We start from the raw sequence: 15,136 nt of genomic DNA on the forward strand, positions 1-15,136 counted from the left end.
AAGAATCCCCCGATTTCAAATGCGCATATTACGAAAAATATTGACACTTACGATAAATTTTATATTACATGGCTGATCATAAAGTTTTTTTACAAATCAAATTAATGGTGCTCAATATGTCCACCTTGGGATAAACTGTACCACCGTTGCCAATATATTCAAACAATTTTTTTCTTTCTCTCTGCATTTTCTTTCAAATGTTGTGAAATATGTAATTTAATTGTAAACTCTAATTTGTATAGTTTTATCGTAATTGACTGGGGACATAAATTATGTTACGTTATGTTATGTTGCTATATATTCGCACAGTTGGGGAGGGGACTTCCACGGGTATTACTGTACATTCTTCCCACATACGTAGGTATGATTCGTAAAGACGTTGGGCGATAATATACTCGCGCCTTACGCACCGAAGGATGTTTGGAGGTGTCGCGAGTTCGACACCCGATTCGTCCTGCCAGAAACTTTCTTGACGCGGAGGTGCAACAGACACGGTGATCACATGACGAAAGAAACACAGCATGACCACACAAGATGTCTCACACCGATGGGGGGGGGGGGGGGGGGTTAACGCCAGGGCCGTCTTAAGAGCATCATGGATCCCCCGGGACAAGTGATTTTTCTGAGACCCTACCTAGCAAATTTTCGAAAAATGCAACTACTTCTCATTTTTCTGAGGCCCATCTTCTCTTGAGGCTCTGTTCCCATGCGTTAAGACGGCGCTGTTTAGCGCACCAATCCCCCCCCCCCCAGTAAGCACAAAAAAACGCTGCCGCTCGGAATCGGCAACAAATTCTGTAAAAAAAATGAACGGGTGCGACAAAAATGATCAAACAGAAGACATAAATCTTCCTGATAAGAAAGATTAATGTAATGCCGATGGATGATATATAAGAGGCCTTTTTTTAATACCCAGTTATTCGAGGTTAAAACAAAGTACTCTTAACATAATTCTGTACATAATACACGAAACTTTGTCAAAAGGGGGGAATTCACAGTTGTGTCGTGAATGAGCAAAACAATTTCATATCACACCGCAGAATGTCCCTTTCACAAGAGCCTTTCGAGTTCCCTCGAGGTGCGGACGTTGTCATAGACGTTGTCGTAGTACTCTTCCGGTTCGTCGTCCGAGTCGGTGTCACGGTAAGTGAGTTCGTCCGAGGACCAGTGGTCGAGGGTTTCCTTGTGCAGTTCCAGAGCCATCAGGTTCGGGAAGATCGAATCACAAATGGAGCAGCCGTAGTGTCGCTTCTTCTGCTGGTGTTCCAGGAGCAGTCGGATGGAGTAGAAGGCTCGGTCGCATACGTTGCACGTCAGATCCTCGTCTGAAAACAGAAAAAAACATTCAGTTTCATCAAACTTAAATGAGTTACTTTGAAGATCAATCCACATCTAGGAGGTCCTTGCGAATCAAGTTTGCGATGTGACCCACAGCTCGATAAACCCTGGCTGTAAATGTATTCGTACGATCTTTCTCAGAAGTCCCGGCGAATCGAGTTTTGGACGGGACTCGTAGCTAAAGAGACCCCTGGCTGTTAATGGATTTGAACGACCCATCTCGGAAGCCTTGCGATCCAAGTTTGGGTCGCGACCCATAGGTTAAGAACCCCTGGCTTATCTGAGAGAATCACATATTCTCTTAGTTGTGAAAATGCTACAACGTCGGAAAAAACACTGTTTCAAGTCTTTTACCCGAGTTTTTTTACAGTGAAACCTCTCGTAACGAACAGCCCCCTTTTAGCGGACACCTTCCGTCTTAAGAGTGTCACGGGCCTCTTGTCCAAATAGTTTTTCTGAGGCCCTACCTAGAAAATTTACTTGCTTACTACCGAAAATTCCGACCAGATCTCATTTTTGTAAGGGCCCTTTTCTCTTGATACCTCCCGGGCGGTGCCCGTGTGTCAAGACAGCACTAGTTAACGGACACTTTTTTTAAAATTTTGTCAATGGGCTTCAATGCATTTTACTATCTATTAACGGACACTCCCCCAAATAACGGACAAAGTTTTCTTTCCTAAAAGGGTGTCCGTCATCGAGACGTCCCACTGTACCAAGATCGCGTATGCACAGACAGCTGCTTTTCGCAGTAGTTGCGCTGACTGCCAGAGTGAGGACGTCGTGGTCAGCCGAAGTTGGTTTTCTGTAGTTTTCCAACTTTGAGGGGAAAATGCAAGCCGATTCCCATTAAAAAAAGTCTTTTCCCCAGAGAGCAATCAGTCAATTGAATAGAAATAGAATATTATACGAACAGAACAGAAACGACTAAAACATCATACAGCAGGGCTGGATAAATCTGTTGCCCTCACATGCAGAAGGAACAAAGACCAAACTTTAAAAGACAGGCAATTTTTCCTGGGGGAGGGGCCTAAAAATTTGTGGGCCCTGGCAGGGCCGTCTTAAGAGTATCTTGGGCCCCCGGGCCAATTGATTTTTCTGAGGCCCTACCAAACAACTTCTCGAAAATTTCAACCAGATCTGATTTTTGTGAGGCCCCTCTTCTCTTGAGGCCCGTGGGCCCATGCCTTAAGACGGCACTGGGCCCTGGGCATGAGCCCCGCTTGTCCATACGAGATGTCATACATACAGTCACTGTTCATAACGTAACAAATTTTGGCGTACACCCAAACGGGCGAAATGTTCACAAGATTTGGTCGGCAACATTTTACCAGAGATAATAACCACGAAAATAATAGGACTAAAATATAACCATAGGGGCGAGAAGTTTGCTGCCAAAAGTTTCGCATCACCGGACATTATGTCGAGACGAAAATATTTTTGTCCCGAATGTCGTAGTGCTTTTCCTTTCATGTTGTGACATGTTGGATGCCGTCCAAGTAACGGGAGTAGGAAATTGTGACTTTTGTGATATGGCACGTGAATTGGGATAGGTGTACCGTAATTACATCCGAGGAAATAAATAGCAGTTTTTGAAGCAACAGGAATAGAAAATTAAGTGCCGCAGTGGAAGAATCGAGAGTCATATTCAAATGGTGCTGTGGGGGGGGGGGGGGGGGTGACGCAGCAGTTCAAAGTGCCCTGATGCAGGCATGGGCCCCTACAAGGGTGGGGCTGGCAGGGCTCTAGCCCTGGGACAAAAATTGTCATCATTTTTTATTTTTCATACTATAAATTCACTATTAAAAGGCCAGTGAAAAGTCTGGCTTGAGGGCCTGAAAAAGATCGCAGCCTAAGGGTCCTGCTCCAAGATGTGGACGGGGGGGGGGGGGGCATAGACACAAGACTGCTGGAACATCTGAGCACGATCTATCGTGATCAACGGCAATCGTAGGAAGCATTTGGGGGAAGGGGGGGGGGAATTCCATCACAGGCGAATTAATTGTTTTGTCACCATTTTTCCCATTCATCGTCTAATTTTCTTGGTGTGTCACTCATTCTTCAAATCTGCCACTATAGGCAATACTTAGCTCCTACTTCCGTATACGCCACTGTCTCCAAATCGACTATTGGTCACTCACATACTTGCACACTTTCTTGGTTACTCACATACTTGCACACTTTCTTGGTTACTCACATACTTGCACACTTTCTTGGTTACTCACATACTTGCACACTTTCTTGGTTACTCACATACTTGCACACTTTCTTGGTTACTTACATACTTGCAGACTTTCTTGGTCACTCACATACTTGCAGACTTTCTTGGTCACTAACATACTCGCACACTTTCTTGGTCACTGGTAAAAAGTGGTAAATTTTTTTTTTCAGCATTTATCAAATTTACCGACGACGCTTAATATATTATGCGTAATCGTCGGTAAAAGTGGCAAATTTAGTGAAATCGATTAAACTTATGTATACCAAAATGTGTGATCGGTGATTATGCTTAATAACCGGATTCATCACATTCATCGTAACATACATAACTGGAATAAAACTAAAGTTCCATCATTTTTTTTAGACAGAAAATTAATCTGAATACAAATATCATTAAAAATTTAAATATTCAACTCCATATTTTTATAATACACAAGGATTCAAACGCAAGATACGGGGGGAAAAAAACGGAACTGAAAATAAATATTAAAACATAATAACGGAGAGGAAAAAACACTTCATTCAAAAACTGGGAAGAGGGATAACTTTTCTTTTGGTGTTTTTAGAACTATTCTAAAGTAATGACCTTTGGCGAATTCAGGCGCCTCCCTTAAAGAAAATTAAATTCCGAAGCGTAGGACATTAATATCCCCCAGGAAAAAGAGGAGCAGCAAGAAAATACACACACGGAAGTGAATATATATTTTCCTCCAGGAGGAAGTCGAACAAAGAATTCTCATTAAGCTGTGAAGGAAAAAAATATAGAAAAGTAGATAGAGGAGAATAATAATAAGGCGATAGAAGTAGAAAGAAAAGAAGCAATTCCTCTGGTACTTCCTGGCTTCCGCTTCCGTATTAGATACACGAGCCCTCCTCGTCTTGTTTGCCTCATTTGTGTCCTCTTGTTTTAGAACTTGAAATTAAAACGCTTTAATTAAGTGTTCCGATACCTCGATCGCGACGAGTTTTTCTCTCCTCCTCGCAGTTACGAGGAGGTTTTTTTACATTAAACTGTCAGATCCGCTTGTAAGAAACCACCTTTTGTTGTTAATGACATCACGGTGATGGGGTGAAAAAAAAAAAGGTGAAATTAGAGTGGTTATTCATTTTGTCAACGCGAGTGCTTTGGCGCAACAATGGATGAGTTTTTGTCCGTTTTTTTAATAGAAGTGAGAGAGGGAAAAGGAAAAACAAGAGGGAATGAAATAAAAATAAAGACGGAGCAAAGATAAGAGAAAGTGAAAGATGGAAAAGAAAATGATAACATTGAAAGAAAGCGAATGAAGAATACAATATAAAATGAGAGAAATATTGAGAGAAAATGAGAAAGAAAAGGGCAGGTGGGGCGGGGATAAGGAGAAAGAGATGGAAAAGGAGAAAAAAGGAGGAGTAGGAAGAAAGGGTTGGAACTAAGACAAGGATGTAGAGCAGTGATTCCCAACGTGGGCGTTAACGCCCCCTTGGGGGCGCTGGAATGTTCCAGGGGGGCGGTAGAAGCTACGGGTATAACATAGGATCCTATGGGTTAGATTGCGTTGGGGGGCGCTGGGAGAAAAAAAATTTCTGAAGAAGGGGGCGATGAGACAAAAAAGGTTGGGGAACTATGATGTAGAGGGATAACATAGATAAGGACGAAGATAACGTGGAAAGAAAAATAAGAGAAGAAAGATGAAGATTTAGAAAATTTGAGAAGAAGAAAGAAGACAAAAAATAAGAGGAGGAAGAACAATAGAAAAAACAAGAGAAGAAGGAAGAAGAACAGAAAATGAAGAAAAAGGAAGACGAAAATAGAAATATGATAAAAAAGCAGAAATGTTGAGGAAAAAAAAATAATGAGGGTGAAAAAATGATAGGGAAAGGGGAGAAGTGAAAAAAAGAATAGAAGAGAAAGATGAATAAAATGATGGAAAGAAAGACCAAGGGAGGTGAAAAAAAAGTGCGAAAAAAATGAAAGGAATGAAAAAAATGAAAAATGGAATATATATATTAAAGAGGATAAGTAAATTGCGAAAGAGTTAAGTAAATCTAAGAAGCAGATTAGAAGAAGGATAAAGAAAGTGAAAAAATTCGAAAAAAAGGGAGAAGACGGTGGGGGAAAACTACGGGCAGGGAAAAAAGTTGAAGAGTGAAAAAGAAAAGAAAAATAACAATGTAAAAAATTAATAAGGTAAAAGGAAAGGGGGCGAAAAAATTATATAAGAGGAAAGATGAAAGATGACAAAGGGGGAAAGATAAAAAACTATAAAATGAAAAGATAGAAACAAGAGGGAAGAATTAAAAGAAAAAAAAATTAAAACACAAGGGAAGAAACAAAGATAAAAGGTAAAAAAGGAAAGATAGAAAAGTAAAAGAGAAAAGACAAAAGTGAAAAGAAAAGATAGAAGTAAAACAGAAAGCTAGAAAAGTAAAAAAGAAAAGATTTAAAAAGTAAAAAATAGAAAACAAAAAGTGAAAGAAAAGGTAGAAAATAAAATATAAAAAGGTAAAAAAGAAAAGATAAAAAGTAAAAAAAGAAAAGATAAAAGTAAAAAAGGAAAGATATAAAAGTAAAAAAAGGAAAGATATAAAAGTAAAAAAGAAAAGATAGAACAGCAAAAAGATAGAAAAGCAAAAAGAAGAGATAAAAAGAAGGAAAGATAAAAAGAAGAAAAGATAAAAAGAAGAAAAGATAAAAAGAAGAAAAGATAAAAGTAAAAAAGAAAAGATAGAAAAGCAAAAAGAAGAGATAAAAACAAGAAAGATAAAAAGAAAATATAAAAGTGGAAAGGAGAAGATAAATAACTTAAAAAGAAAAGGTGGAAAGAAAGGGAAGAAAAAAAGATAAAAAGTGTAAGAAAAAAACGATGGAAATGAGAGGGAAGAAAAAAGATAAAAAAAGTAAAAATAAAAGGAAACAAAAGTGACGAAGAAAAGATTAAAAAGACGTAAGAGAAAAGGCGGGAAAAAGAAAAGCATAAAGATGCAAAAGAAAGTATTAAAATGTATTTCCTGATAAAAATAGATATAAATAGAAGTACTTTTATTTCCTTTCAAACCGAGCACAACTCAGGTCTTTCACCATCTACGGACGATTTACTGCCTAGCGAACTGTGCCGGAAGTGTAACTGCATGTGTGTGTGCATCTAACAGTCTGAGCGCGTATGTAGCGTTGCGTTTGATTTTTTTTTCTTCCGTGCTGCCATCTATATTTCAGAAGTGAAGTGAGTGATGTGTTATGATTGAATTACATTTATACTGTTTGTAGGTCTGTTGCTCTCTGTGGCGGGACTTTTTTAAAGGGGGAGATCGGCTCGTATTCGCGACTTGAAGTTGGGAACCACAGTGCATGCAGGGTCTGGAAGGGCTATCAAGACATTGTGGAGTCGTGCTAAAAAAAGAAAAAAAAAATAGCCGATCAATTGCAAACCAGCCGCTATCGGCTCTACAATAGCAACGTTGGGAATGGGATTCATGGCTGACATGGGCAGAGATACGGAGAAGGGGGCATGGAGGGCATTGGCCCTTCACATTTTGGGGGAGGGGCTGACAGGGCTCTAGCCCTGGGGCCCTCATCATTTGGTCTCCTCATCATGGTTCTCATCATTTTTTGCTTTTTCACGCTCTAAATTAACTACAGAAGGGACCCGTTAAAAATCTGACCGAGGGGCCCGCAAAAGATCCCAGCCTAGGAGCCCCGCTACAGGATGTGGGAAAGAAGGGGGGAAAAGAAATTTTTAAAGGACAAAAACAAATACAAAAATAATGTTTTCCAGAAATTTCGTCTAAAGTTTTCAAACTGATGGCGTTTATACACCGAATTCCGTCGTAGAAATGCATAAAATGACAAGAAATAAAACAAAATAGATAAAAATAACGTCCCAAAGGGGATTCGGAAAAATAAATATCGGGAATATCGGGAAAACAGAGGGTGTACGACAGAGAAAACGTACACGTGTCTTATATTGAAAACAAAATAAAATATTGGAAAATAAATATGAAATATTTAAAGGGAAAAAGAATACATAAGAAATGGGGTAAAATATTCAGTAGTGTTTAGAAGAAATATAGAGATGATTCTCAAGTTATAATATAAATAAGAACTAAAAAGAACAGTAGACATGAGATATAATAAAATATACAATACAGTCGAATCCCGTTTTAACGAATACCGTCATAGCGAAAAAAATGTCGTTTTAACGAACACTTTTCCAATCCCCCAGACCGTTTTTAAAGGAACATTCCAAAAACCTGGAATTCCTTTCTATTCTAAATTTCGTTGTAACGAAGCGAGATTTTTCCGGTCTCTTGGAGTTCGTTATAACGGGATTCGACTATTTTTAATGAATATATGTCCATATGAATAAATTTGGAGGTACTTTTTGTCTTATCAAACATTTTACAAAATATTTGGAATTATATTTTCATAAAAAAAAAAGTGAAAAAATATTATATCCCGTTATAACGTACTCCAAGAAACCAGAGAAATCACTTCGTTACAAAGGAATTCCAGATTTTTTACATTGTTCATATTTAAACTTATCTGAGAGATTGTAAAAGTTTTCGTTAAATCGAGGTTTTTTCCACTGTAACGGTATTCGTGAAAACGGGATTCGATTGTATAAGAACTTTTTATTACTATTTTATTATTAATATCTAATTTGTTGATTCAAATTCAGTCAAGTACATTTTTTGAAACCGGATAAACTAGTTTTTACGTATTTAAAGCTGTTTTTTTCCCGAATTTCACCGTATTTCTATTCGATCTTACTCCTTGGGGGTGGGGGATATGAGGGGCAGTTGCCTGAGCTGGTGTTCGTGGTGACCACCAGAGGAGTTTGAGAGTAACTGGTTGAGCTGACTTACTTGATGAAAACAAGATTTCGCTCGTTCTCACGCATACAATTGATCACAATTTCCAAATTTTATATCATCCACCCCCCCCCCCCCCCTCTTGTGGCTTTTGCAGTTGCGAAATTATTTACTTCAATCTGAGTTCTTCTCAGGCTTTAATTTCTGAGGCCATGACCAAAGCCACCCGTCTCTGTCCAAATTCTCTCTCCTCATACACAACACAAACCATACGCACATCAACTTGACTACCAAAAAAATACAGTCTTCCCCTCCTTTAACCTTCTTCAATAGACCTATCTGAGCCCGTCTATATTCCCACAATTGGCCCATAGGGCTGGGCATGGGGGAATAACTCTGATTCGGGTCTGGCTTCGCCGTATTTCGAGTGTTTGAGTATCTGAGGGAATAATGCGTTCAGAAACATGGAATCTTTTTTGTTGGCATCAGAAGAGACCTGGCAAAAAACTTTCTAATTGGGTTTTGGGGCACACGGGGACTGTATGGAAAGTTATTATTTTTTTAAAATTTTAATAACTGTACAACCCCGGGAAACATCAGTACTATACGCTATTTGAAACCTTTTTCTAATTGGAAGTATACCTTTATAGGATCAACGGTTCGCCAGTAAAATGTCATATCACCTGTTTGCTATGCATTCTGTATCATGGCTTCCACAAGGGTGGGACTTATATGGCTACAGCCCTTGGGCCCGGGACGATTTTCTCATCATTTCTTGTTTTTTCACGCTATAAATTCATCATGAAGGGGCCCGTGAAAGATTCCAGCCTAGAGGCCCTGCTCCAGGATGTGGGGGTCCACGTCCTGTATAGTCGTGAATGGGCCAAATTTCGAGGATTATAGTATATGTTATACTCTCCACACAGAGCAACAGACCTCCTACAAACAGTACAAATAATAATTCAGTCATAACACACCACCTCACTTCCCTTCTGAAATATAGATGGCGGCACTGAAAAATCAAACACAACACTACATATGCACTCAGACTGTTAGGTACACACACAGTTACACTTCCGGTTCACAACTCACTTGGTAGTAGTAAATCGCACATAGATGGCGATAGACCTGAGTTGTACTCGGTTTGGAAGAAAGGAAGTATATTTTATACAAAGTTCGTTCGCGAGCAGGCCCATCGCCAGAAATTTCGTTCGACGAGAGGGGGGGGGGACCACTTTCATTTCGGGGATGGGGGGGACCAAAGTGATAGAACAGTAGATTTGGCCATCTTTCTTCGGTCATTTTCTCACATTTCAGAGGGGGGCGGGGCATACCTTCAAGTTCCCCCCCCCCTCGCTACGGTCTTGCGCTCGAGTGTATATAGCGCGTGTTCTTGCGTCTAAAAAGGATTTCCATCTTGTGTGTCTTCACCTGGTCTGAGATATCCTTTTGTTTTCCATTCGAGAAAGATTCAAAATCGATTTTTTTTATAGACTTTTCCTAGTTCAGAGTTTTCTTCGACCTCCCTCTCAAGAGGAAAAACGAATCGAAGACGTTATAAACGCGGAAATTCACGGAGGTAACAGTATACGGCGTGCGGGGAGGGGGAAGCTGACCTTTTTATCGATAAGAGACTATAATGGAGTCATATTTCGACAACAAGAGGCAGAATGTTAAACGACAAAAGTTGACAGCTACGTACGTACGTAAAAATATCTTTAGAATATTTTATTGGATGGTGGCCAAAGAAGTCTCAAAAAGTTTCAGGGGAGTTGTGTAATAAATTTCACAAGGGGGAAGGGAACATGCAAAAGAAAACTGTCCCATCATCTCATTCCTAGTTTGGACTGTAATGCCCTAGATGGCGTTAACTTTTTGAACGCCTTATTTATCACTGAGAGAGGGGAAAAAAAAATCAACTGGTGTCGAGAGTCATGGGAAGTGAGTAGCAGCAACTGTGATTTGATAGTGTGCCAGGAAATGCTTCACTTCGCAATGCCGGATGGCGTTGTTATGAACGTTGTTGCTTAGACAGTTCCTAGATCGTTCGGAGCTGTACATAACCGCGATGCTCGTAGTGCAGAGGCAGTGGTGCATTTACAGGGTGGCTTAGCGGGCTATAGGCCAGGGCGGTGCAAGTTTGAGCTGAGGGATGAGCGGCCGAGAAAACTAGAATGGGAGAAGAGCGGCGAAATCATAAACCAACCTCTGCCCCCTAGTGCAGGCATCTTCAACCCGAGCAATGAAATACCCAGAGTGCTCGATGCTTGTATTAGATTGCAAGCTCGCGGGAACTTGATCAAAGTTCCAATTAAAACACTTTGTTAAAAAATTGCATTCAAGGATTGAAATCATCCTCATTTCATGCATTCGTATGTTAAACTTGGCGTAAGGGTGCTCGCGACTGGCTTAGAGAGTGATGGATCAGGTCAGTGGGTGAATTAGAGCAAGCCTTGATTAATCAAAAAGTAATTTAGGTGCTAATTTTCTAGTCGCCATGGTGACCTGGCACCTGAAATTTGTCAAGCGCTGACTTAGAGCGTGTGAATGACCAAAATAGAAATCCAGGAATTGAGAGACCAGGTCGGTGAGCGATCAAAAGCGTGACGTAGAACCGGTGCAAGCTTTTGAATAAGCAAAAGCGTGACTTAAAACTTGTGTGAAAGTATGTTAATGACGAAAAGAGTAACCTACAGAGCGAGGGACCTGGTCAGTGAGCTATCAAACGCTTGACCTAGAGTGTACGCAAGCACGTGAATATAAAAAAAGAGTAACCTAGAGAGTGAGAAACCACGACAGTAAGCGATTGAAAGCGTGATGTAGAGTGGGTGCAAGCATGTGAGGGACCAGAACAGTGTGCGATAATGTGAATGACCAAAAGGATGACGTAGGGAATGTGTGAGCATCTGAGTGACCAAAACAGTATGCCAGCATGTAAGAGATTCAAAGAGTGACTTACGGACATATAGACGTATTCTCAGGAGCGGGAGGCCAAGCCGTCTTAACAAATGGGCCCACCCGGACACGACCCGGGGGCCTCAAGAGAAGAGGGGGCCCCACAATAATGAGATCCGGTTGAAATTTTCTATAATTTACCAAATTTACCAGGTAGGGCCTCAGAAAAACCTCTTGGCCCGGGGGCCCATGATGCTCTTAAGACGGCCCTGGTTATTGCTAGCGGCTAAATAGTCAATATGCCTCTGTGCTGAGGTAGATTAAGGAAGGTCATCCACTAAAAGCTACTACGAGCGACAACAACTCGCTTGTATGCACCTGATTACTACAGCGGTCTCGCGCATTCACGCAACTTGCTCAGTGACTTGTTTTTGCTCTTTATAGCTTCTAGCGGATGACCGCCCTTCTCCCATTCTAGCCACGTACGTCCCCCCCCCCCACAATTTATAGTGTGATTTTTTTAAATAGTAATCGTCCTGTGAGCCCCACTGACATGGCCCTTTGCTCTCTAGGTCACTCTTTTTGGTCCACATCGGCCCGGTTCCTCACTCGAAAGAGCACTCTTTCGGTCGTTCACAGGCTTGCACACTGCTTCGGCTAACAACGTGCTTGCACAGGCTCCAGGCCAAAGTTTCTCAAAATTCTGTCACCCTAGTGCTCCCTTGCCTTGGTCAACGTTTATCCGCGGCTACCGATTAGAAAAGTCGAACAAAGAACCCTCCAAAGCACCGAATAGGCACACATTCATTTCCCTCACGAGGGTGGGGCTGAAAGGCCTCTAGCCCCGGGGACCGGAACAATTAAAATTTTTTTGTTTTCATGCAAGTCACGAAAAGAAGGGCCCACGAAAGTCTAGCTTGGTGAAAGGGGGGGGGGACAATCAAAAAAACCCAGCCTAGGGGCCTTGCTCCAGATGTGGGATCCATGCACATCGATATCCCCAGCTCACCGCGATGCCCCTTGACAAATGTTGCTGACGCCCCCTATGAGCCAAGATGTTCAGTTTGAGAACCACTACTCTAGGCAGGAGCGTACGCGGGGGGGGGGGGGGCGAAGGAAAATATCATCATATGGTATTTTAATGAATTTCTGTTAATTTTAATGCTTTTTGTAGGTTGGGTTGGTAACTCAAAATTTCTCTGGAAGAAATTCTTTGTGTCCCCAGGCCTGTGTACTGTATGTACATTCCTCGCTCTAGGTCACAATTTTGGTCACTCACGTGCTTGCACACTGTTTCCGTCACTCACATGCTTGCACACTGTTTTCGTCACTCACATGCTTGCAAACTCTTTAGATCATACGCGTTTGGTAGCTCATTGATCTCTAGTCCCTCTTTCCATATTTTTCTAAGCAAGGTGAATGGTGAATTTATGAATTTACCGCCTGGAGGGGGTTATACACATTTTGTCACCCTTCTACCATACTAGGCAAATTTTTCTGATTCCTCATTCTCCATTGAGTGAGCTGGTGAGTAACCAAGAGAGCAAGTTAGCGACTCAATCAGTGAAAAAATAAGCGAGTTAATGCGTCAACAGATGAGTGAGTGAGCGGATATACAACCAAGATGAATTATTGGCTGTTAATTTTCTACTTCGGTGAATTTTTTTGTTGGCGAATTATTGGCTCATCGCTTGATACTTTTTTTCACGGCTTGGCCGTATATGATATTTACACACTAGACATTCAGAAAAATACTACAGATACGAGGTTTACTCAAAAAGTATCCGACCATGATTTTACTCATCAGCGGTCTCTGCTGGCGACTACTACTCCACCGCTCACCAAACTCCGGCCATATCGTTATACTGCAATTTATTGCCGTTAACGAGTTGGATTAGAAATGAAGGCGCCGTCTATCGGTGGTAGCCTCAAGCTCATTAGGGTAAATAGGTAAATATCTTGTTATCTATATACTTCCCCGGTTTGAACCTGGGACCTGACGACATCCTTCGCGTTGGCAGACGAGCATCTTACCACCACGCCACTCGTTCGCAGTCTGCCGGAGGCTGGCAGCGTCTGCAGGCAAGAAAAATTTCAAGCTTACGCACACTAGGATTACCTACATACGTGCACTAAACCACGCTTTCCCAGCTTCACTGGTTCACGCACGAAGAATTATGGTCGGATAATTTGTGAACAAACCACGCACGAAGCGCATCATAAATGACTGGTAAAGAATTGCCCCAAATATCACATAATATCAAAATCAAAGTGTTTTTTAGACTTACCGTCGTCACTTGTGAACAGACCGTATTCGTCCGAATACTCCGTGCTACTGCTCCCGCTCTCGTAGTCTAAGAAGACTTGTTGTGGTAGCTGGGATGATGATGATGACGAGGACGGCATCGAGGTGGACTGGTGATGGTGTGGTGGCTGGACTTGTTGCGCCGTTCCGCTTGCAACAGCAGCAGCTTGTTGGGTGGCTGTGCCGGTTTGCGCGTCGCTCAGGGTCGCCGGTGGTTCCTCCGGTGCTGCGGTGTCACCCTGTAGCCTGCGGTATCCTTTACGGGGCCCCCTGTTGTCACCTATGCTTAATTTCGACAACGCCGATCCCTCGGTAGTCGTAGTGATGCTCTTGGAGCCATTGTAGTTCGTGAATCCAGAAAATTCGTGCAACGTGTAGGCGTCGTCTCCTTCCGCACCTGAGGGTGAAAAACGTATGGTCAATGCCAGACACCTGGGCAACTCGCAAATTGGTCAACGACTTACCACACATTGGCCTTGAACTTTAGATTACACGCCTGAGAAGCCGAGCAGGTAGTCCGGAGACAATAACACTCGAAGAATAGGGTTGCCCTTCAAAACGAGGGAAAATGACGCAGTTTTTAGTCCTTTAACTTCGCGCGATCACATGAATATGTGTCAATACTAGTAAGGTAGATGAGACAGTTATCTAGTACTTTATTATTGTTTAGTGCAGCGGTTCCCAACCTGTTTTGACTCGCGCAGCCCTTTTCAGTATATAATTTCTATGGCGGAGCCCTGTTTGCCTCGAGGAGCCCCTTTTTTGTACATAATTTTTATGGCAGAACCTTGTAGGCCTCTTTTATTTACTTATCTATCAAAAATCTACGGATTAATTTTATTTTCTTCGAGTCGCCGCGGAGCACCGGTTGAGAACCACTGGTTTAGTGTATAAAAAGACACGAGGGGACATCCTGACGCAAGAACGTTGAATGGTCAATCAAAAACGGGCAGGAGCGTGAGAAGAGGGTGCCATCTATATGTAGAGGTGACAAGTACTGCATAAAGTGACGAATACTGGAGTATCGAGAAGACTAGCATGTCAAGTCACCAGTCAGCTGGGTTATTTTTTTTGTCATTCACATGATTCTCCACTGTTTGGTGCAGCCCTCACATGTCTGCACAAACTCTAGATCACTCTTTCTGTTAGTCACTGACCCGGTCCTTGCTCTCTAGGTTCTTTTTTTCTTCTTTCACACGCTTGCAAGCTCTATTAGCTCACTTACAGACCTGGTCCGTAATCTTTAGGTGACCTTTTTTTTAGCCACTTACTGACCTTGACCCTCGCCACCTAGGCAGAGGTGGATTTACGGTTCTACCTCTTTGGGCTGTATAAAAACTTCGGCGCCCTTCAGTCATTCTACTAATTTCTTAACCGATCATTCCTCAAATTTGCCGCCCTGGGCTACACAGCCCTCTTAGCCCCCCCCCCTCCCACTAATAAACGCGCTTCTGGAAACATCCTGTGCAATCATTTTGATAAATTCATTCCTTAATTCTTGTCGTTCTTATAATTACCTTTGGGAGAATATAACATTAACTTCAATTAAAAAGAATTCACTTTGATGAATGATTTCACCGCCCCCTGAGGGAA

General features: G+C 41.8%; 1 protein-coding gene across 1 annotated transcript in view; it reads right to left on the minus strand.

Moving 5' to 3' along the window:
- Nucleotides 1-882: 882 nt before the first annotated feature.
- Nucleotides 883-15,136, minus strand: part of LOC149089482 (uncharacterized) — a 58,153-nt gene continuing 43,899 nt past the window's right edge. The window contains exons 3-4 of the mRNA XM_089239790.1: nucleotides 13,527-13,940; nucleotides 883-1,325 (exon numbers count right to left, since the gene is read on the minus strand). Of these exons, the coding sequence (XP_089095916.1) occupies nucleotides 1,051-1,325; nucleotides 13,527-13,940 (689 nt within the window). The 3' untranslated portion in view covers nucleotides 883-1,050. The remainder of the gene's footprint in view (nucleotides 1,326-13,526; nucleotides 13,941-15,136) is intronic.

This window comes from Pholcus phalangioides, unplaced genomic scaffold (genome assembly GCF_987345545.1).
Source record: "Pholcus phalangioides strain wild (caught in Gottingen) unplaced genomic scaffold, Ppha-v1.0 ptg000002l_1, whole genome shotgun sequence".
NCBI lineage: Eukaryota > Metazoa > Arthropoda > Arachnida > Araneae > Pholcidae > Pholcus > Pholcus phalangioides.